Raw genomic sequence first — 24,367 nt, 5'->3', positions numbered from 1 at the left:
CAACTCCTATTGTTTACTTTGTTTTTAGTGAGAAACAGAAGCCCAGGATAATCAGGCTGCTGTTCCAATGTTGCATAGCAAGTAAGCAGCAATGTGCTGCAAGAGTGTGAAATTTTCTGACTGCCTCCACCAGGTGCGCACCTATTAAGCCACTCTGTTTTCATGACTTCTACAAGGAGTCATGAGTTTGAAGGACATTTGACAAGGGGCTGTTGAGGACTGTTAAATATATTCAGAACTACCAAGTAATAATCAAGTGACTCTTGATTGTGCTTCCAGAGTTCTAGCCACTAGAATTGGGTACAAGTGGGGTACAAGTTAAATACATGTTGATTTTTTAAAAACTGAATACAGCAGCATGAAAAATATGTCATAGAATATGTCAACCATTAGTGCAGCTTTTTTAAAAGGAAAGGAAGAAAACTTCAACTTATCCTCTAGAAATGGGGCCCGGGAATTTAAAAAATCAGGTAATTCCATTGGCTGCATATTCTCATCTCTAAATCCCCTTTAAAGGAACTAGAATATTGACCCAAGGAAGGAATATGTTCTGATCTTAGTACAAATGATGTACAATATTTATAAATTTACACATTTTTTTAAACAAATGTTTACTTAACTTCTACTATGTGACTGAAACTATACTAGGAGCTTACCTGCGGCTTCAGCTTACACTGCGGTGGAGGAGACAAATTAAATACAGATAAATTTATGAAACAGTGTCAGGTTGTGATAAGTGCTAGAATAAAGCAGCAGGACAAAGCAGACGATAGGGTGCAGAGGGTGTGCTGAGCTATTTTAGATGGGGTGGTGAGGGAAGTGACGTTTGAGCAGAAATCTGAATGAAATGCAGGTGTGACCCACGGGCATATCTGAGAACAATCTATGCTCCAAGGAGAATAAAAAGCAGGTACGAAAGCCCTGGTGAAAGGGAGGCGTAAATATCGCTATCAGTCAAATGATAACTTACATGGATTGTTTCTGCGGAGTAGTGCCAACAATGAGCTGGAAGTCAAGTTTCCAACATGGCAACTTAGAGATATCCATTGCCCTCTGGTGGTTCAGTTTAAACACACACAAACAACACACACACACACACACAGAGTCAAGGCAACAGCCCAAAGTCTCTCCCTTGAATATTACTACAGAGGGTTAAGAACAGATTATACAGATGGTTCTTTTCTTTAACTAAGAGTCTTGTAACTCCAAGCACTTTACAATTGAGGCCATTCTTTTAGTCTGATGGTGGAGGGCATTCACAGAGAGACGGGAAAGATGTGACTAGTTCCTTGTCCCCTGGGAAGTCACTACATGAGAAGGTATGATCTCCAGAATACTGGCTCTTTTCCCCTACTTGGAATGAGTCAACAGAATCCCCACTGGAACGTCGTGTAGTACCTCTGAGATGCAGTTGGATTCAAGCCACGGTGGTAGTCTGCCTGCCCAGAGGGTTCAATTTATGGGTATGTAGACGCTTTAAGTAAACCATGGAGCCTTGTGGGCTATAGGATCCTAGAAGCTCCATTTATTCCAGAGATCAACAACATCAAATTGGCCCTGCCCCTACTCATTTCTTGCATAAAGGGCTATATTAGTCTTGCCATGATGCTAAATCAATTCCAAAGAAAACCATTTGGTATGTGCTTCTTTTGTTAAAGGGATAGATGACGTATTTCAGTCATATTTTGTGTCTTATAATCAAATCAATATTCAGGACACTTAAGCAGGAAGAAATTTCCCAGAAATAAATGCATTTTCCATATTCGGAAGAAACTGTTCATTATTCTAGAGCTCATATAACTTCCAGGAGATAATCTGAAATATTACTGATAAATTCCCACTTTCCCTAGTTACAGGTGCATATGCAGAGGTGTAGAAGTTAAGGCTTTGGATTGTCTGGAGCAACCTTTATCAAACTCACAATATGAGTGCCACAAACACGAAACTTCACATATGGACATGGACTGTATGCTCATTATGGGCCAGGTGTCATGGTACTATCTTATCTGCATCATCTCTTTATTTCACAGTAGCCTTAGGAAGGAGGTTCTAGTGGTACTCCCACTTTACAAAAGAGGAAATAGATGCTTAAAGGAGTGAAACAACCGAGTTAAAGTCATAGATCCAAGAATAGTAAGACTAAGTCCAAATCCTTAGCTTGTCTGACATCACAGTCTCTGTGCTTAATCACTCTTCAGTCCAGTACTTTTGAAGCAATGAGGGTAAAACAGGGTAATGTATCTGGAAGCCTTTGAAATCTGTAGAGACTTAAGTAACTGCTACTTCAGACTACTGGATCAAGAGATTACTTTAGGGAAACAGAAATTGTGGACCGGTGCAGCTGTTGTTGGGCGTCTCAGCACATCAAAGTGTGCTGGGCCTGAAAAAGTGATGAAATGCTTAGTTCTCGTCTGCTTTTTTTTTTTCTTTTAAAAATCTTTTCAATGGGCCAAAATCTCAGAAAGATTATATTGAAAAATCTATCAGATTGAGAATCTATTTACAGAGACATTAATGATAATTTTGAAGGGCATTAATTAGTTAAAAGACATTATATATACAGAAGGAGTTCTTAATTTTTGCATCAATGATGTCATTTTCAAAATGATCATCATTTTCATTATTCTTAGCTACCAAAGGCTTGGAAAACCAACCTGAAAAGATCTAACATTAGTCAAAGACAAATGCTCGTACTTCTCCTAGCTTCCTTTTAAACTCTGTAATATAATGGAAAATGAAGTACCTGTAAGTTAACAACATACATGGGCTGCAGTTACTGACATACTAAGAATTTACAGACACTTCACAAATGGCTATTGATTATGCCTCTAGTTGGTAAAATAGCTAGCTGATTAGTCCCGGCAGAAATGACATATCCCAAGCTAGAACTACTGTCATGCCTTGGTAATGGGAAATAAATTCTTTAAGATCAGAAACAATGTCAGTTGTATTTAAAATGACACTAGAAACTACGTCGTAATGGACAATTGTGCAGAGGTGAGCAGGGACTAAAAAGAGATAATAGGATTTTAAAAATTTGATTTTATGGGTTCTTTCCTCTATTTGCATTTTTCATCAGGATAACCTCTGCCTATAAGTTCTACCCCGGAAATGTTTTTCTCCTTCAATGTATTCTGGGTGTCTCAGTTGATTGAAAGGCAATAAATGCATAGTCTTAGAAAGCCTGAATGAGTTGACAGAATTTTTGGTCTCACTGAAAATTCATCTATTGATTTGACAAGACAGTTACATTTTGTACAGCTTGGAATATTATAGTCATCATTTCAAGACAACTCAAAGCTGAGGCAAAGGCTTCAGGAGAAGCACTGATATGTCTGGACACCTGGAACACCTCTGAATCTCAGGTTGGAAGAAACATCCAGATGGCATCTAGTCTGTCCACACTTGTCTATGAGGAAGAGAGAATCCTAATTGATGAGTTTAGTGTATGCTCTTAGAAATCTCCAGAGAAGGACCATGACCACATTGCCCCCTACATTAGTAGTGCTGGGCACGCCTCCAAACTATACTTCTGGTACAATTAAAAGTCACTGCATACAGTTACCCTCTTGGGCAAAGAAAGAACCAGCCTTCTTATAACAACATTTCGCATATTTTTAGCAGTCTTTGAGAAACCATGGAGTTGTGCCAGAAGGCAGGACATCAGAAAATATTGTTCAGATTATCAGAAAGATAGGGCCTCAAAATGTTAATATCCAGAAAAAATTCTTGAAAGGTGATTTACTAGAAAGACACCAATATGAAGTCATGATGAATAAATCATGCTAAAATAACTCTATTTTAATTTTATGAAAGGAATCCTCAACTGATAACTCAAGGGAATGCTGTGGATGTGGTACATTCTGACTTTAGTAAGGCATTGGTAAAGATTAACAATATCCTGGATGGCAAGATGGAGAAATGGCAACCAGATTATGACATAGTCATTTGGGTTCATAGTTGTTCCAGTAGTCACACCTATAAGACACTTATGTCAACTAACAGGATCCCTAGTGGTATGTACTCTAGGGCTCAGTACTGTTAACATTTTTCATTTCTATCGCAGAAAAAGAGAGAGCATGCAATTCAATTCGATTAACATTTACTGAGTGGCAACTACATGGAGCATACTGTGCTGGGTGATGAGGGAAGAAAGCAGAATAAGAAAGTACCCAGTATCCAACGCAGTATATTGGAAAGAGGAAAGCTTTTGAAATCAGAGGATCTGGATATTTCTCTCAGTTTTTCCATTTACCATTTATGTGACCTTAGAGAGGTCGATTCATATTTATGTGCCTTAGTTTTACCTATTTTCAAAATTGGGAAAATAGAGATAATTACCTAAAAGAATTATTGTGAGGTCCCTATGAAATTATCTGAAAATATTTCACAAAATGGAGAGAAGAAGCTTAGCTGAGCCTGTGTTATCTCACTTGATCTGTAGGAAAATTCTGGGTTTATCTTTATAATAGCTTTATCTTACAGGTGAGAAAACTGAGGGACAGAGAGCTTATGTAAAATCTAAAAAACGCTATTTCAGCACAGAAGAGAAGGGATCAGTGCATCGGGGGAAATGAAAAAAGAAGTGATGTTTGAGTGGTGCCATATAGGTTGAGTAACAGTTTTCCAAGTGGAAGTGTGGCAGAAAGGCATTTTAGGAAAGGAAAACAGCATGGAAAACTGCATAGCAGTGTGAATATGCAAATGTATTTCAGGAAAGATGACTGGACTGATTTTGCTAGAGCATCAGTATTGAGAGTTTCAGGAAAGAATGATGGAGGAGGTGGTATAAAAGGTAGGCTAGGACCAGATTCTTGAATACGTTGGCACTATGAACCATTGCTGACTTAGGAGCAGGGAAGTAAATGATCGCTGAGGTTTTGGGAAGATATTCCAGGGAGCAAGGTGCAGGATAGAATGGAGAAGTAAAATTTTCTGGGAGGTAATTTGGGAATTTCTCACTATAGATCCAGAAAAAGGTATTACAGTGGAGGAATGGAAATAGAAGCAGGTGGATTCAACCAACTTTGGCAGCACATTAAAGTGGCAGGTGATCAAGAGGGAGGGGTTGATATCTAGTATTGTGGACTTAATTAAAGAATTAAACCAGGAACTAAAATTCCAGATGATTGAAACAGTAAGTAATAATTCCCTTCTAGTTTGCTATCATCTTGAGACTTGTCAATATACACATTCAATCAAGATACATTTGCATATGAAAAGCCTTCAACTTTAAAATTTACCTAGCTCTGATTTTGACATTGAAATCCTAATGATGCTACTCTGTTGCACACGTAAATGAACAGGAAGAAAAGGAGGACGATTTGCGACCGAAAATAACTCTCAACTACACATATAAATTTTAAAAATTAAGTATAATTTTTATAAAAAATATTTTCTGAGAAATACTTTTTCAGAAGATTATCGTTATCTGCCTGAGGGGCTCAGAATGTAAATCTTAGTTTTGTACTTTTGCAGCGTAGGAGAGGATGTATTTTGCAACAGGACTTCAATATGTATTAACACCAAACAGATAAATGGGAGGAAGAAATGAGGAGAAAGGAAAGGGTTATTGTGATGTTGGGGAAATATGTTCTAGAAGATGCATTAACTTGGTTTCTTAATAAGTACTGAAGATGTCATCATATTAAATATAATTTTGTAACCTGAGATCAAAGGATACAACTCAGGGATTCAAGAACTTCCTGATGCAAAATGAATTACATTGGTAGAGGCTCCAGAGATTTCACCAAATCCTTAAAGGGATCTATGACACCCCAAATAAAACAAATCACTGTTAAAATTATGGAAGTGCTATATTCCACAAAAGAGATAAAACCATGAATTTCAAAAAATGAAAAAGAGAAGTTCCTAATTTAAAAGACATCTATGTTTGTGCTTAAAGAAGGCAAAAGAATTTTCTTTAGCTAATTAGCACTCTAATTTTTTGCTTCTGTTACTTCATGTTTAGATACAGATATTCTTGAAGCTAAGGTAGATTAGCAGTCCTAATAAATAAACTAGTCCTAATAAACTAGTGAACCTACACATTATTTTTTCTATTATTTATACTTTATGACTCTTTCTTTCCAATTATTTTATTGAGGTCATAAAGATTTATAGCATTGTGTAATTTCAGGTGTAAATTATTAATCAGCTTCTGTATAGACTGCATTGTGCTCACCACATCTAATTTTTATCCATTACCATACATATGTGCCCCTTTTGCCCACCTCCTCACCCTCTTCCCCTCTGGTAACCACTAATCTGCTCTCTTTATCCATGTGTTTGTTTCACTCTTCCACATATGAGTGAAATCATATAGTGTTTGTCTTTCTCTGGCTTATTTTGCTTAACATCATACCCTCATGGTCCATCCATGTTGTTGCAGATGGGGCAACTTTGTCTTTTTTATGGCTGAGTAGTATTCCATTGTATATATACCACATCTTCTTTATCCATTCATCAGTTGATGGGCACTTGAGTTGATTCCATGTCTTGGCTATTGTGAATAATGCAGGAGTGAACATAGGGGTGCATAAATTTTTTTGAATTGTTGATTTCAAGTTCTTTGGATAAATATCTAGTAGTGGGATAGATGGATCGTATGGTATTTCTATTTTTAATTTTTTGAGGAATCTCCATATGGTTTTCCATAGTGGCTGGCCAAAACCTCCAGTACTATGTTGAATAAGAGTGGTAAGAATGGGCACTCTTGTCTTGTTCCTGTTCTCAGAAGGATGGCTTTCAGTTTTTCACTGTTAAGTATGATATTGGCTGTGGCCTTTACTATGTTGAGGTACTTTCCTTCTATACCCGTTTTATTCAGAGTTTTTATCATAAACGGATGTTAGATGTTGTCAGATGCTTTCTTTATATCTATTGAGATGGTCATGTGATTTTTATTCCTCATTTGGTTAATGTGGTCTATCACATTGATTGATCTGTGGATTTTGAATCATCCCTGAATCCCTGGTATAAATCCCACTTGGTCATGGTGTATGATACTTTTAATGTATTGCTGTATTTGGTTTGCCAATATTTTGTTGAGGATTTTTGTATCTATGTTCATCAGTGATATTGGCCTGTAATTTTCCTTCTGTGTGTTGTCCTTGGCTGGTTTTGGTATCAGGGTAATGCTGGCCTTGCAGAATGTGTTAGGAAGTGTTCTGTGTTCTTCTATTTTTTGGAATAGTTTGAGAACGATAGGTATTAAATCTTCTTTGAAGGTTTGGTAGAATTCTCCAGAGAAGCCATCTGGTCCTGCACTTTTGTTTTTTAGGAGGTTTTTGATTACTGTTTCAATCTCTTTACTTGTGATTGGTCTATTGAGATTCTCTCTTTCTTCTTGATTCAGTTTTGAGAGGTTGTATGAGTCTAAGAATTTATCCATTTCTTCTAGGTTATCCAATTTGTTGATATATATTTTTTCATAGTATTCTCTTATAATCTTTTTGTATTTCTGTAGTATCTGTTGTAATTTCTTCTCTTTCATTTTTAATTCTACTTATTGAGACCTCTCTTTTTTTCTTAGTGACTCTGGTTAAGTGTTTCTTAATTTTGTTAATCTTCTCAAAGAACCAGCTCTTAGTTTCATTGAATCTTTCTACTGTTTTTTTAAAGCCTCTATTTCATTTATTTCTGCTCTAATTTTTATTATTCCCCTCCTTCTGCTGACTTTGGGCTTTGTTTATTTTTCCTTTTCCAGTTCCATTAGGTGTAGTTTAAGATTACTTATTTGAGATTTTTGTTGTTTGTTGAGGTAGGCCTGTATTGCTATGGCTTTCCCTCTCATAACTGCTTTTGCTGTATCCCATAAGAGTTGCTATGTTGTGTTTTCATTTTCATTTGTTTCCAGTTATTTTTTGATTTCTCCTTTGATTTCTTCATTGATCAAATGGTTGTTCAGTAGCATGTTGTTTGGTCTCCACATATTTGTGACTTTCCCAGCTTTTTTCTTGTAGTTGATTTCTAGTTTCATAGCGTTGTGGTAAAAAAAAATGCTTGATATGATTTCAATCTTCTTAAATTTATTGAGGCTTGCCTTGTTTCCCAACATATGGTCTATCTTTGAGAATGTTCCATGTGCACTTGAGAAGAATATGTATTCTGCTGTTTTTGGATGAAATATTCTATACATATCTATTAAGTCCATCTGGTACAGTGTTTCATTTAAATCCACTATTTCCTTGTTGACTTTCTGTCTGGACAATCTAACCATTGATGTCAGGAGGGTATTGAGGTCCCCTAGTATATTGTGTGCTGTTAATTTCCCCCTTTAGGTCTGTGAACAGTGTTTTTTATATACTTTGGTGCTCCTGTGTTAGGTGTATGTATATTCATAAGTGTTATGTCCTCTTGTTGGAATGTCCCTTTTATCATTATATACTGCCCCTCTTTGTCTCTCATTGTTTTTATCTTTTTTTTAAATGCTTTTTGGTGAGGAAGATTGGCACTGAGCTAATGTCTGTTGCCAATATTACCTTTTTTTCTTTTCTTTTCTCCCTCAAGCCCCAGTATATAGTTGTATATCCTAGATGTAGATCATGCTTGATCTTCTATGTGGGATGCACCACAGCATGGCTTGATGATCAGTGTATGCATCTGTGCCCAGGGTCCAAACTCGTGAAATCTGGACCCCCAAAGTGGAGCATGTGAACTTAACCACTCAGCCACGGGGCTGGCCCCATGACATTTTTATCTTTAAGTCTGCGTTGTCTGATATAAGTATGGCAACACCTGCTTTCTTTTGCTTGCCATTTGCTTGGAGTATCAACTTCCATCCCTTCCTCTGAGCCTATGTTTTCTTTAGAGCTGAGATGTGTGTCCTGGAGGCAGCATATTGTTGGGTCTTGTTTTTTAAACCATCCAGCCACTCTCTGTCTTTTGACTGGAGAATTCAATTCATCTACATTTAGAGTGATTGGTGATATATGAAGGCTTAATACTGCCATTTTATCTCTTGTTTTCCAGTTGTTCTATATTTCCATTGTTTCTCTTCCTTCGTATTTCTGACTGCCATTTCAGTTTGGTGGTTTTCTGTGATGGTTTTCTCATTATTTATGATTTGAGGTTCTGCTCTGATTTGTTGTTTAGTGATTACCATGAGGTTTGTATAAAAGATCTTGTAGATGAAATCGTCTATTTTCTGATAACCCTTTATGTCTATTAGGCTATGCAGGTTCCATCCCTCTCCTCTTCCCCTTCTGAGCTATTGTTGTCACAAATTATTCTGTTTTGTATTGCGTGTTTGTGACTAAATTGAAGGGTTTATAGTTATTTTTGATGCTTTCCTTCCCTCTATCTTTTATGTTATAATTAAGTGTTTGCTAACCTGTTCTGACAGAGAGCTGCAGTTTTCAGATTTTGTCTGTCTATTTATTTCCTTTCTCAAAGCTTTGTAGATCTTTGCCTTTTTGTTTCAGGTATGAGGGTCTCCTTCATCATTTCTTGTAAAGAAGGTCTAGTGGTGATAAACTCCCTCAGATTTTGTTTATCTAGGAAAGCTTTTATTTCTCCATTGTATTTGAATGATAGCTTCACTGGATAGAGTAGTCTTGGCTGAAAGTTTGTTTTTTGGTGAGGAAGACTGGCCCTCAGCCAACATCTGTTGCCAATCTTCCTCTTTTTGCTTGAGGAAGAGTGGCCTTGAGCTGACATCTGTGCCCTTCTTCCTCTATTTTGTATGTGGGTCGCCACCACAGCATGGCTTGATGAGTGGTGTAGGTCTGTGCCTGGGATCTGAACCCATGAACCCTGGGTGCCTGAAGCAGAGCACGCTGAACTTAACCACTACACCACCAGGCTGGCCCTTTGGCTGAAACTTTTTGTCTTTCAGTATTTTGAATATATCATTCCATTCTCTCCTACTTATAAGGTTTCTGCTGAGAAATCCACTGAAGGCCTGATAGGGGTTCCTTTGTAGATTATTTTCTTCTGCCTTGCTGCCCTTAATATTTTTTCTTTGTCATTGACTTTTGCCAGTTTTGATATTATATGCCTTGGAGAAGGTCTTTTTGTATTGATGTAATTAGGAGTTCTATTGGCTTAATGTACTTATAAGTTCAATTTTTTCATTAGGTTTGGGAAGTTCTCAGCTATTATTTCTTTGAACAAGCTCTCTGCTCCTTTCTCCCTCCCTTCTCCCTCTGGAATACCTATAATCCTTATGTTGCTTTTCCTAATTGAGTCAGATATTTCTTAAAGAACTTCTTCATTTTTAAAAATCTTAGTTCTCTCCTTCCCCTGAAGTATTTCTATATTTCTATCCTCTATATCACTAATTCTGTCCTTAATAATGTTAGCTCTATTTTTTAAGGATTCTGGATTATTTTTTGTTTATTATGTGTGTTCTTCATATTCAGAATTTTTTTTTTTTTTTAGAGTTTCAATCTCTCTGGTGAAGTATTCCTTCTATACATTACTTTTATTCCTGAGCTCACTAAACTGTCTTTCTGAGTTTTCTTGTAACTCATTGAGTTTATAATAACTATTTTGAATTCTCTGTCACTTAGGTTGTAAACTTCTGTGACTTCAGGATTAGTTTCTGGAGACTTGTCATTTTCCTTCTGCTCTGAAGTGTTAACATAGTTCTTCATGGTGTTTGATGAAGTGATCCTTTGCTGGCACATTTGTGGTAGCATCAGGTCACAGATTCCACCTGCCACAGCTGGGTGGAAGCAGGAGCTGTGTTTCTGATTCCACCCCATCTGCTGGAAGTCATGTGGGTACGGCTGGTATGCATTTGCATGGGCTAGCCACAGCCATTCAGCAGGTTGCTTTTGTGGGGGTCGGGCCTCTGTGCTCAGTGGCTGGGTTGTGCAGGCATCGGCCAGCACTGTGCTTGCAGTAAGGTTTGGCTGAGCTGCTCCACTTGGTGAGTGGGGCACTTTCTTGGGGCCTGAGCTACAGCCACTTGGTGGGGAGCATTCCCAGTGGTGGGGCTGCTGAGGCATGGTGGGAGCTCCTGCAGTCTAGGCTGCCCCTCTGAAGGCATTTGTGCTTGTGTGCTGGCCTGCTGCTGTCCCCTCTTACAGTTGCACTGGCTGCCATGCTTGGTGGGTGGGGCTCCTTTGTGGGGGCTCAGCCGTGGCCACTCAGTAGGGAGCGTTCCCACTGGAGGGTTCACCAGCTTATGTTGGGCACTCTTGTAGGTCGGGCTACCCCTCCGATAGTGTTCACAGGCAGGCTGGCCTGCCCCTGCCTCCTCTTAGAGTCCTGCTGGCTGCTGTGTGAGGCTCCATAACCTGGCTCACTGCTGCTGGGGAGGGGGAGGGGTGCGCTCACCTAGTTCCACTGCTTCCTGGGGATTTAGTCCATTCACCTTCAGATGTATAGCTGCGTGGGTCTCTCAGGTGTCCTGTTGTGCTGTGTGGGTATCCTCTGTTGGTTAATGAATGTCCGTTTAGTTGCATTTTAGAGGGGGAGAGAGAAAGGGAACAGCTCACTCCACCATGTTGCTGACGCCACTTGGCCTTTATGATTCTTTTTATCATAAGGAGGCTGCATAGATTCTGGAAATCATTTAGTTCAACACTTAGCTACAAGCAAATCCATATCCAAATCATCTCAGATTGGGAATGCTTATGTTTAAGAATCTGGAGTTCCCCCATGCTCCCTTAGTAATCTGTTCCTATATGTCATAGCAGAAAACTCTTGCATTTGATGACTTTTACTTCTACAGAGAGTTTAGAGACATTTTCAGCATTATATAAACATGACAGAGATTTTCTCTCTGTCTGTGTTTCCTAGTCTAGAATGTTCTCCCATGCCATTAGAGTTAGGACACGTGTGTAGATAAATATTCCAGAAATGAGAGTGGTGCTGGTGGGCAGTTAAGAGTAGACGAGAACACTGACAGTCTCATGCCAAAGATGGGAGCTAAGGAGGTGAACCAATTTGTCTTTACTTCTCTACTTTCCCTGATTACATATCTCCTTCTACCCTTGTGCTATACCTAGTAAGTTCCCTCACATGAACACCTAATCAAGAAGGCTGAACACTGATGCAATGCAATTTAAAGGAGAGCTGTGTTATACTAAGATATGTGGCCAACGAGGAGACCTAAATAACAAGGAAGACCCTGAGGCATAAAAAGTGGCTGGTCCAGATAACACGCTACTGTGGATTTCAAAGCAAATGAGGACAGAAACAACCAAAAGTCATGGGAAACTTCAGAGGAGAGAGGGAAACTTGCCTGAGGCCTGAGGCATGGAAACAGCAACTTAGATTAGACTCTCTACCTGAATTAGCAGATCCAGATTGGCACTTCTTTGGCTAGAATTCTCGGTCATGTGTACCTGAGTGGGTAGGATAGCCCCTGAAAAGGAAGGGAAATATCTGCATACCTCCATAAACCAGGGCTGAGTCACATAGGGAAGAATAAGAGGTTTTTCTTTTAAAAATTTAGATTAATTTTTCCTATGTTGAAGTCTAGCTCACGCTGAGCCCTTCTTTGGACTTATCCATTGATCAGTGAACCAGAGGGGTGCAGTGGGCAAACTCTGGACTGATCTGCCTGGATCAACTCTGTCTCCCCAGTAGCTACTTAAGAGCTGTGTGAATAGGAGCAAAGTACTGAACCTATTAAGTTTCACAATCTGCAAAATGAGCATAATAATAATAGAATATAAAGTTTGAACAATGCCTGGTACAGAGGAAGTTTTTAAATAATGTTGTGCAGATTAAATAGAATAAGTATAAAGTGTTTGGCACAGTGTCTGCTGCAGTCAGTGTTCAAGAAGTGTAGTTCTGCTACTATTTTTGCTGTCAGTGACCACAAGAATGACACTAAAGAGTGGCAGATAAAGTGACGGAGATGTCAGGAAAGTTCATGTGCCAAGGTCACAGAAAAAATGGATAGAAATATAGTGACCTGCACTGAGCAAGACTTAACATCTTGGATCTGTAACTAAGGGAAAAGAAAGAAGCATACAATGGTAATAAATTAGGGGGAGATTAGGAGTATGGAGAAATTGTCATTGCTGTTTCTTTGTATTTGTGTTTACTGTGTGGTGGTGGGGTGATTATCAGTTTTATTTGAATGTTTTATAAGCTGTTAGATTTATTAACTGAGAAGAAGCAGATAAATAGGGATGTTATTCAGCTGTGTCACGTCATGGCTTCTCACAGCTCTTTCCCTAACTTTCAGGCAAGGTTAATTAACGAGGGAAGTTCACTGTGGAGGAGGAGGGGAAGAGCTGGATCTGTTGGGTGATTCATCTTCTTGGGGGAACAGTGGATGAATCAACTCTCCCATCAGCAGTTCTGGGTAGAGGACTGAGGCACTGGATGGAGACTTTCATGTATCTGAAGAAAGAAGTCCTGCTGGGGCATGTCAGAGGGGTATGATCACTTTACCACGGTATGATTTGATGGAAACTGGAACAGCTCCTAAATCTTTTCCAATCCTGGATGTTAAGCGTTGTACCTTTTAATATTTTGTTTTAGAAGGCCCCTTCTTATAGCAAGGTGTCTTTAATCCTAAGCCCACGAAGCTTCAGAAACACTCTTCTTCCGTATGTCTTCATGGTGGTCCCTTCTCCTAGGTGACGTCACCTCCTCAAGGAGACCTTCTGTGACCCTTCTATCTAAAATGGTCCCCACCAGCACCCCCTCACAGTATCTTGCTTCACTCTCTGCATAATCATGTAGCCTAGCGGGTAAGTACATGGGGGTGTGGAGTCAGACTCCCAGAGTTCAAACCCCGGCTCTCCACGTGCGATGCTGGGTACTCCGGTTAACCCCTCCAGCCTTAGTTTCTTCATTTGTAAAATGGAAACAATGTAAATACTTTCCTCTAGGATTGTTGTGAGGGCTACCAGACATAAACCGTACCATGCTCAGCACATCACAGTGCACATAAATGTTAGTTGTTGTTATTTTAGCCTTCATCACTCTCTGAAATCATTTCCTTTATCTATTTACTTGTTATCGTCTGTCTCTCCTGTTAGAATGTAATCACTATGAAATCAGGGACTTTTTATCGTTCCATGCTGGGTTTCCAGGCTCTAACACAGCCTCCATGATAGGAGCTCAATAAATATTTATCAAATGAATGAATGAACGTTCTATCAATATTTAAGAAATTAGCTTGTACAGTTTCAGGTTATGTGGCAAAAACAGCTTTCTTGAGGTACCAGTATGGCAACAGAAACGGAATCCAAGCTTGCTCTTGCCTAGACTGAAACTCAAACTATTTCTCTGTATTACTCTTTTACCAATACATCTCAGTTTTTCGCAGATCCAAAATTTTGCAGAGCTTTATGATCTCTAGTTTGTCATGTGAAATAATTTGTTTTTCAACAAGGTAGATAATCTAATGTTATTGAATTATACGAAATATTGCTTTTTCAAAATATACCTCACCTCTCCCAGTCTTCTTCCCTCCTGGGATATGCCCCCTACAAACCAGTAAAAACCATTAAAAATGAAGAACAAATTTTGAAAGACAGCAAAGCAATCGTTGAAGGGAAGCCTGTGGCTTCTAAAAGCTGGAATGCAAAGAATGCATCTTTCTAGCGTTAAAACGACAATAACCGCAACACCTATAGTTTGCTTACAGAATTCCAAATTTGCTAACGCTACACAGCTAGCAACCAATAAATGTGTTGTGTTCAGAGAGGCAGGAAAATACAGAACAGTCCTAAGGATAGAGTTTGTTTTTTCCTCCAGCACATCACTTTGTAACTGCAGGCAGAGCTGCCCAGGTGCCTTGCCTTTGCTTCGAACCCTGTTAAAGGTTAAGGATGCTCCACATGTGCCTTGCTGACTGTAGACAGCTCAGCTAAAGGTCGTTCATGGAAGGGCCTGCTCCCCCACCTCCTTTCTTTTTTTTCTGAAGAATTCATGTCAAAGAAAGTGCCTTACTCTGACTTTTATGCAGCTGTTAGTCTCCTGACGACTTATATAAGGTTTTTAAGGCCCGATGATGACTGTTACCATCCCTGACAATGCCATGGTCACCCTAAAGAACTGAGCTGTCAGAAGCTCTGTACTCCAAAATTGGGAAAGTTTTATGCTGGCTACATCTACAGTGCATTCCACTTCTGTCTGCCCTCCCACATATAATAAATATTGTTTGAGAGACTGGTTAGTGTGTTGTAAAACTGATAAGATTCAGGTTGCCAAAGGCATTTCATAAACTTCATAGGTCTTAATTTATGTTGCTATAGTAACTGAAATGTTGGACTTTCCCAAGATTAGAAGGCTTTTATATCCTTAACCTTAAAATGATAATAATGTAGATTATGACTTCAGACTTGGTCTTTGCTGTTGTGGGAAACATATACTCTGTATGTTGAGTATTCTAGGAATGCTAAGGTATGACTGAGTGTTCAATAATGTAATATCAATATTAAGATTTCTGACATCCACCCTGATTTTCTTATCTATGTGTATGAATCTCAGTGCCCAAGGTGTTATTAAAATGGACAGTCTTTCTCTAAAGAGAAAGAGGGAATTTGAAGGGGGACGTGGGAAAAGTGGAATTCTTAGAGAACACTCATCTCAAGGACTAATGTGAATTTGGCTCACCTTCTTCATCAAAGTGAATTTCTAGCATGTGCTGAAGCACTTGGTGCATTATTAACAAGTGTTTTAAGAAAAGACACTGTATTGAGGCGTTTAGTGCACCAGCACTGTCTGCAGTGAGAAGGAGAGTTGTAGTCAATCCCCTACCTTGAGACAGGAAGATAACTAAGAATCCTATGGGCAGCTCAAGACCACATGTATTAATTACATGGACCCAAAGTGGCTGGGACACTGGGTGCAAATGACCCAGGATTGACCTGAGACAGAAATCTCTCCCCTCCCAGAGGCCAGCTTACCTTATATCCTGATGATTTGATGTGCACACCGCGTTTGGTCAGAGTAGATTTCATTCGGATGAAAAAGGAACGCTCAAGGGTGTTGTCAGTGGTTAGCAGACTGGGGCTGGTCGACTCCACTGAAGAATACAAAAATACATACACACATGATTTAGATCTCCACACAGCCCCGCACAGCTATGCTCAGGTGCAATCCTTGAGTTCACTAAATATAAATGACTGATGGGTGCTAAGAGCGTCGTAATCAATTTACCTCATTTAGAAAATGTTTACTTTGCGGAAAATAAAAAAGAAAAATTAATGAATCCAAAGTAACTCCATTCCAGTTTCTAGCAAAAGCTTTTCAGGCCTTTTAACTTCCTGCAGCATGGGGTCTAATAGTCAGTAGGTAATTGTAGACACCTTGAGGCTTGGCCAGTGCACATGGAGAGAATGGTCATGAAAAAGAAGGACCCCATAGATTTATGGGGTCAACCAAGACTCAGGCAGAGACACTTCTCACGAAGGGTAAGGTGACTTGCTCTTTGTTCTTCCTGAGAATTCCTTCTCAGAACTCCTAGTTCTGAGAGCCACAGAACCATCAAGGTTGGCATTCTGGTCAGTGTCCTTGCCCTCCTGAGTTGGTTTCCTTCATTGTAGGGAATAAGAAGCATGAAGATTTTTCAATGGACTCAAGATAGGGAGCTGAGAATGAGGTATTCAGACAGAAACAAACAAAAACTACTCACAATATCAATTTCCCCCTCCTGTCACAAATGGCAGCTTGTCTCCTGCCCTCATCTGAATAGGAAGCAGTCTCCGTGTTTTCACGTCTCTGCTTCTGATTCGAGAAAACAACAGTCTCCTCTCTTAAGCAAGATAATTACTCTTTCCCTTGACATGTTTTTAGACTAAGTAGAATACTTTTTACTTATGAAACTTAAAATGGTAGTTTGCAGTCCTACTGACCTTAAAAATACCTTTATGCGAACAGGCCAGAAGGCAGTGTAAATTTCTTTTCTTCAAAAACAAGCCTCGAAGATATTTTTTAAATGTAAGTATTTTCCTGAAAAGAAATTAATTTGGGGTTTTTGAAGCCTAATAAATCCTGTCTAATTTCACGCTTCCAAAATAGTCCTTTAAATTTTTTCTTATTGTAAAGTAAAATAAATATGTCCAACAACAAAACAGGATTTCTTTTGAGCAGCCCTACACTAACACTAATTTTCTCTAGGGTAGAGGTAAAGAAAAACATGTAATAAAGAGATTTAAGAATTAAGTATAAGTGAAAACGACTGTTAAAACACAAAGAAAATTAGGCAAAACAGGCTTTTAAATTATGAAATGTATTCCATATATTTCCAAGGGAAGGAAATATCTATTTTTTATATTAAACTTGATGCTTGGATGAAAGAAGAATGAGAGCTGCTATAATAACAGAAACCGTGCTCTTTGTGGTCTGGCTTTCCTTGTATCATTCTTGTCTTAATATGACTATATTTTCCTTTATTTATGGCATTTCTATTCTGGGGTGATGGAACTACCGACAAGTGTCCCTCTCTTACGTGTCTCTCTTAAGATTTCCTTTTTTTTTGTTTTAGAGAGCATGGATCTAATGTCATTTTAAATGTACAGCTTTTTATCACTCGAGGGAAAAGCAGAGCCATGTTATATTTAGTACTTTCATTTCTTCTGATTAAATATGAATTACTATGAAATTTTTCTCATCATCTAACACGCCATAATACGCCAACAGCTTTTTAATACACTATATAAGCACAAACTTCTGCTCTAAGAGTTTAATTTGCCCCTCTAATCCAATCACATCAACCTTATTTCTCTTATCAGAGATTCCCATTTTGAATTAAATGAGCTCATTAGTTTTAATCAAAAGCAGAGAGATCAAAACTTAAACGTAAATGCTTTAGATCAGAACTGTCAGTCAGCCGTGCAGTTCTATTTTACTAAAACACAAGATCAGAGACCCTTAGAACCAATTTTTTCTCGTAAGGGATGCCGAGAGCTTGAAGATGCTATATCCCTTTTTTTTTTTCCTTCTCAAGGACAGATTATACATTTAAGGTTAGACTTAATTTATAGCAGGTTTTCATCCTGGAGGAAATGGAAAAGTATGCCAATCTACTGTTGTCCCTTTCACATTTATTGGCACTGGTCCTCGGAGACTTGAACTAACGTGAAGCCATCAGAATCCACACCACAAACTCAGCCTTAAAAATTCAGCTCTGTTCAGCAAGATTGTGTTTGCAATAGCTGAGGGAAAACGAACTTCCCAGAGAAGTGAAGTATGTTTTAGGGCTATGGGCCTGGATACTCTGACCCAGGAAGGAAGGAACCACCTAGCTGTAGAAGGGTGAGGAATTCAGGCATCAGTAGAAATTATTATTGATTTCAGTATATGGAACTGCACAGTCAAACACTTAGTGTGCACATTAGAGACCACAGCAAGGGCACTTCCCGCTGGGTGACAAAATGCGAGACACAAGCTTTGCATGATCTGTGGATGCCCAACACTGCGTCACGCCCTGACTGAGGCGGTGAGTACGGCACCCCCATGTGTTACAACAGTAATTGCCTAAACATACAGGGGCGGCATTAATTAAACCCAGGACAACTGGTGTGAGAGGAATGCTAAGGTCAGGTTTTGCCCCATTGAAGCTGAGATTTAAAAGCTAAACTAGTCCTCAAGCTTTATTTCAAGAGCATGAGGGTATGGGAGGTAGTGGAGAAGGAGGGGGTGTGGCTTAGAAAGAGTCTGATTTCTGATGAAGATTTCTGCTTTAATTCCATATGGCTTTCTAGCTGTGAGGACAGGGGCAGAAGTAACGTGCCACGCTGTCTGTTTCAAAGGGACAAGTAACAAACTCATTCACAGCACACATGCACACCATGGCCGTGTTTCCTCAGGGCTAGCAAATACACTTTGGTTATCCCGGCTCTGACAACGGTGTCTCTCATCTAAAAAGACGTATGATCTGCAGATGATGGATAAGAGCACGAGCTTTAGGAGTTTGCAAAGTGTCTCAGGTGAGAAGCATGGATTTTGATGAAGGTCCTACTGGAAGAGAGCATAGAAAGCTTGACCTTGGTGATGTGCGACATGACTGTGGCACTGAATGGAGAAAGGCCGTGTGTGCGTGTGCGTGTGCGTATATGCACAGTGGGGTGTGTGAAGAGAAGACGTAATAGTGAGAAAAGCATCCTTAGGACAGGTGCTCTATAAAGACAATGGAAACTGTCTATGCCAAAGAAGCATTTTAAAGGGCTTTCTAGATATCAGATGCTTTTCTGTCAACTTTTTGAGGAAGGCCATGATTGCTGAAAGCTCTGACAAAAATTCTGGGATTCACAGAAGTTCTACCTTCTGCCTGAGACACAGGAGAAATTTATGGGTAAAACTAGATGAAGTGGTCAAAGCCCAGATGTGGCTGGTTTTGACCTACGACTTATAAACAACGAGCTGAAAAACAAACACAGAAACAAGACCTACACAACGAACAGCTAGATAAAGAAATAGACTCTTTTGCTGAATCTCAAGGGCCTCAACTTTTTAATAAATCTAAATGATCTCATCACTTGAAATGTCAGTTTTTGCATATTTTGTAAAATTTACAGAACAATTTATAGCAAAAGTTGTAATAATTTTTATGTTGGCAAATGCTACCATAACGTGAAATCGTATCTGCATTATTCCACATCTGTTTACGATTCCCTAACTGGTATTGTAGTTGCTGCTTCCTTGTCATTATGTGGGAGCAGGACGCGGTGGGGAAGGTGGGGAAGGAGGACGTGGCGGAGAACCATCTGGCTCTCACTGGGCAATCCCAGGGCCAGGTCTATTCTGAACACTGTCACTGTTCTCTCCAGGGTCCCCACAACTGTATGGGGACATAGCATAAAGGGGGCCTTTCTTTCTTTACACTTCAAATGTTTTCAATGCAATTCTAGCGTCAGAACCCTCCAACTGCCACCAAATCCTCATGTGTGAGGCAGAGAAAAGAAAAATTAAGTTTTGAGAAAACTTTGTTACTCCTCAATCGTGAACAAAGTATTTTTCCTTTTAAAGGAGAAGCAGAGTTGGGGTAAGTCATTAAGACAGGAAGTTAAATATATTCTTTGCCCACTTTATTGCCTAAATGACGCTTTCCTTTTTCAGATGCTCTGTGCACACAGGATAAACCAAAGTGCAAATAACCAAAATGACTTTCACAAGACAAAGGAGGAGACGTGGGTTCATTCTGCAATTATCTTGATAAAGCCAAACTGTTTCATTGGCACCTGCTGTTAGCCTTGTCGGATACTGATGTACTGTAGGACTTCAGAATGAGTATGTGTCAAGTATGTGGTAAGTTGCTTCTCTTCTTACAGGAGTTTTCCTCTATTTCCTCAGCCACTTGGAAGTTAAGTATAGTCACCTGGCTTTCTGTGGCCAATGAAATGTGAGCAAAAGTCACGTGTCACTTCCAGGTGGACTTTTCGAGAAGAGCCAGCCATGAGGTGCTACTTTCTCTTTCCCTCTGCCATGGTGACTATCAACATTTCAGATAGTAGCTGCTCCATCAACCTGGGTCTTAGAATGAAGACAATATGGATCAGAACCCTCAGCCAACCCTCACAGAAATAAATCTTTGTTGTAATTTGTGGATTGTTTTTTACTGCAGCATAACAGCTCATAATGACTGATACAAATAGCTAATCTTTGTTATTATATAAAAAGAGTCGGTATGTTGTCCAAGTGTCCATATGTTGATCATGACTATGTTGTCCATAGTCAGTGGCAGAGCACACAGACATGACATGTTTATCTGATTGCAAGGGTCATGATGGTCTTACAGTGTTAAAATACGCTGTTCTGACAGTTGCTTTTATCCTCATTTTATCTTTTATACTAGGTATTCCAGGGCAGCAGCGCTCAGACAGGTCTAACTTGATCCACTATAGCAGCTGGCACGGCTCCTTGAGCCCAGAGCAATGATTATATATATACATATACACATATATACATATATATTTACATATATTTAATATATTTAATAACTAATATTCATTAAACATTGAATTTAATGTAATAAGATCTTCCTGACCTAGTTTCCCAATAGTAGGCCAAGCATGGCAAAAATAAGTCTTTTCTCACAGAAATTGTCCCAGTGGATTTTATGTTTATCCAGGATGACAACTGAGATAATTATATGCCGCAAATTCTTCAGTACTCCTCCTTCCAAAAGATAGAGCCACTTCGTCTCCCCTTGGTGTGGGCTAGGCTTGGCGACTGACTTCTAATAAATAGCACAAGGGGGAATTGGCCCTCGGTCATAACAGGCACAGTGGCTTCCTTGTTGCTGCTTCCTGGGTCATTCACTCTGATAGAAACAACTGCCATGTTGTGAGGACACTTGAGCAGCCCTATGGAAAGGCCAGTGTAGCTAGGAACTGAGGCTTCCTGCTAACAGTCACATGAGTAAGCTCAGAAGTGGCTCCTCCTGTCCCAGTCAAGCCTTCAGGTGACTATGCTCTGACTGACATCCCCATGGCAACCTCATGAGAGATCTTGGGCTAGCACTACTCAGATAAGCTGCTACTGAATTCCTCATCAGTAGAAACTACGTGAGATATCTTTGCTTTTTTTAAGCTGTCAGTAGTTGGGGTAATTTGTTATGCAATGACAGATAACTAATACAACATCCATGTAGAACCTCTTTTCTGAAAAATCATAGCCTTGTTTTGATATGTGACAACCATGTACGTGGGTAAAACTCGTGTGATAGTGAAAGGAATGCATAGTGAGAAGGACTGTCAGTACCTGGTGAATTCACATATGCAAGGAGCACTAGCTGCAATGCTGATTTTTGTGAGCAAGTTCTGTGTTTTCAAAGGTAAACGCTCAATTATTTTTTAAAATGTGCAATTTGCAAAAGATGCTATCAACAGTGGCATCTACAAGACTGTGAGATCTTGAAAGGCGGGCCTTGCTTGCCTTTTGTTGTATCTATTTCCTGCTCTTCTCCAGCTTCCCTCATGCCCCAAGTGCCTAGGACTGTGTTTTATGTAAGGAGGTGCTCAGTGTGCATGCTTATTAAAGTAACATTCAGATGCTTTCATTTAAGAATTATTCACTTTTTTTATTCACTGCCATTCTCTCACACCAAACATCTTGTCCCAAGAAATCTTTTTTTGTTTTTTTTTTTTAGGAGAGGGAATCATTATGTCCTCGTATTCATCTCTAAGGAAGCATTTTCTGCAAAATGTTATTTTGAGAGTCATGAACCAGTGGGTTTAGTAGTTAAAGGAGGATTGGCTTGGTTTTCCCCAGAACAAGAGAATACTTTGTTCTCTGTCTTTTAAGAGTTGTTTTTCATCCCACTGGCCTGGCCTCCACCATGTCCTAGGGCAACTCTGAAGGAGGTAATGGCCCTGAGTAGACTGGACTGAGATCCTTGCCCTTTGGATGTCATGCAAATGCAGTTCCAGCCATTACACTGTGGCTCAGCAATCAGGCTCTATCACCTTCGGTGCTTGCTCTGGAGTATGACAAAGTGGCCAAATTTATTTAAGTCTCATCAGGGCTGACCTGCTCCCACTCCATTGTGAGTCTTCAGCTTTGTTTAGAAACTTGTGAATCATTAAGTGAAACTCTAGATCATAGCTGTGAAAATAATTGTCATTCAATAATGAGGTAATAGTTACTCCTTCAGAGTAACATTAAAAATAATTCACCAAAAAAAAAAGAGGAAAAAAATAATAATCTGCCAATCCATGCCACCTGTCAGCACAAACTCCCCGGCAACATCCACCTGCCTGGGATGAGAATCAGAAGGCATAAGGCTGCCTTTCAGGTTTCCTGCGCCTGGCAGGGGTTGCTACTTGGTGCGGCTGTCCCCTGAGGGAGGAGAGGAGAGCGTTCCTCTGCCGCCTGCTGCGCCGCAGTCAGTGTTCAGCTGATACCACTCTGGGGAAATATACACAGTGTCAGAGTCAAGCTGCTACCAGTGGGTGTTTCTATACACAACTACTAAGCAATAGGAAAGTTCAAGGGGAAAAACTGGGTATTGTAAAGATAGCCGTTGAGAGTACATGACATCCAACGTGACCCATTCTGCAGCAGGCTGCGCACTCCACAGAACATGCCATATGAATACTGCAAGCGAGTGTTTTAAATCTTATTGGAGACTCCCTATAAATGTGGCCACTTGAGGGATCTATTCTGGGAGAAAAATATAGCACGTCCTCCCGGGATGCTGCTTGGATTCCATTACCAATATTGCGTATGGGATCGAGTGTGGCAATGCTTTTATCACGACTATAAAGTGGTTACGAGCCAATTCCTCATATAAAACATATTCAATAACATTGAGGGTTTTTTTTCCTTTTCTGCTTCCTTTTTTTATTTCCTCCTTTTCTTTTCTTTCCTTTTCCTTTTTTTTTTAACGACAAACATGATGTCAGACAAAGGGCATCAGGACTTAGTCTTTGTAGTACAAAACAAAATAACAATACATAAACACCTTTGTGAAGGCAGCTCGAAACCCCATGTTTTCTATTAAAAAGTCATGTTCAATCTTCGCTGTTGATAGAACCGAATAGCTAACACAGAGAACATTGTATATCAGAAAGGTCAATAGTTATTATGAGCTACAAATATATTTTTTTCCATCCTTCAGGCTGTTTAGCGCATATCACAGCATGAGCAGCTGTCTTCTTTAATGCTTTTAAAATTAGAATCCCAAAGAGGAAGAAAAAATTACGGTTGCAATGATTGCTCTTTGCTTTTGTAAGTTTACTTTAATATACTATTTTATATACATGAATCTTCCATGCAGCCTGTCCATGGGGCAGTAACTGGTTGCCAGTATCGAGTTGAACTGCCATGTTTATTTTTTCAGCATTCTGGCCAAATCTCCATCTTAGGCACAGATGTTGTGGATATACTATATTTTAAAAAAGAGTTCTGTAGAGAAGTCTGGTTCCAGAGACACTCGCAAACACACACATATGCATCCTGCCTTTTCATTGCTTTAAAGCTATATGGCTAACTACAACAATGCCATGTGATGAGAAACAATTATGCAGCACTGGGGGAGGAATCAGGCAGTGATTCAAACTATTGATACGCAAAGTATCACTCTCCGTGTGCAGGCCTGGGACTGAGAGCGCACCTTCTAAGGTTTTAGAGGTTGATCTTCTGCCTGTCTCCGGAACTCCTTGCCCTTACTCAGCACATGGCCCTAAAAGACAGTATGAGTATTTTAAATGGCACAGATAAACACACATCAGATGTTTCATTATAGCTCCCTTAATTTCTGTTCAGTTACTTAAATTAAATACTTACTGAGTATCTATAATGAGCTGGGACCATTTATAACAGCGCTTATATTTTGGAGGGGGGAAATACACAATAATTTCTCGAAGTGATTAATGCCATAAAGAAGAGCAATCAGAGTCAGGGGCTAGAGAATGATGAGGGCCACATTTCAGTTGGGTGGTCACGGGGGCCTCTCTGATGAGATGGCATCTGAGAGCACTAAGTCATGTGGATATCTGGATGA

The 24,367-nt window shown here is 39.5% G+C and overlaps 1 protein-coding gene across 18 annotated transcripts in view; it reads right to left on the bottom strand.

Moving 5' to 3' along the window:
* The window catches only part of NPAS3 (neuronal PAS domain protein 3), an 828,951-nt gene that overhangs the window by 54,827 nt on the left and 749,757 nt on the right, over positions 1-24,367 (bottom strand). For all 18 annotated transcript variants that reach the window (XM_070587900.1, XM_070587907.1, XM_070587910.1 and 15 more), the window contains one exon: positions 15,828-15,946. In XM_070587900.1, the coding sequence (XP_070444001.1) occupies positions 15,828-15,946 (119 nt within the window). The remainder of the gene's footprint in view (positions 1-15,827; positions 15,947-24,367) is intronic.

The sequence above is a fragment of the Equus przewalskii genome, chromosome 1 (assembly GCF_037783145.1).
Source record: "Equus przewalskii isolate Varuska chromosome 1, EquPr2, whole genome shotgun sequence".
Lineage (NCBI taxonomy): Eukaryota > Metazoa > Chordata > Mammalia > Perissodactyla > Equidae > Equus > Equus przewalskii.
This window is presented reverse-complemented; position numbering and strand designations above follow the sequence as displayed.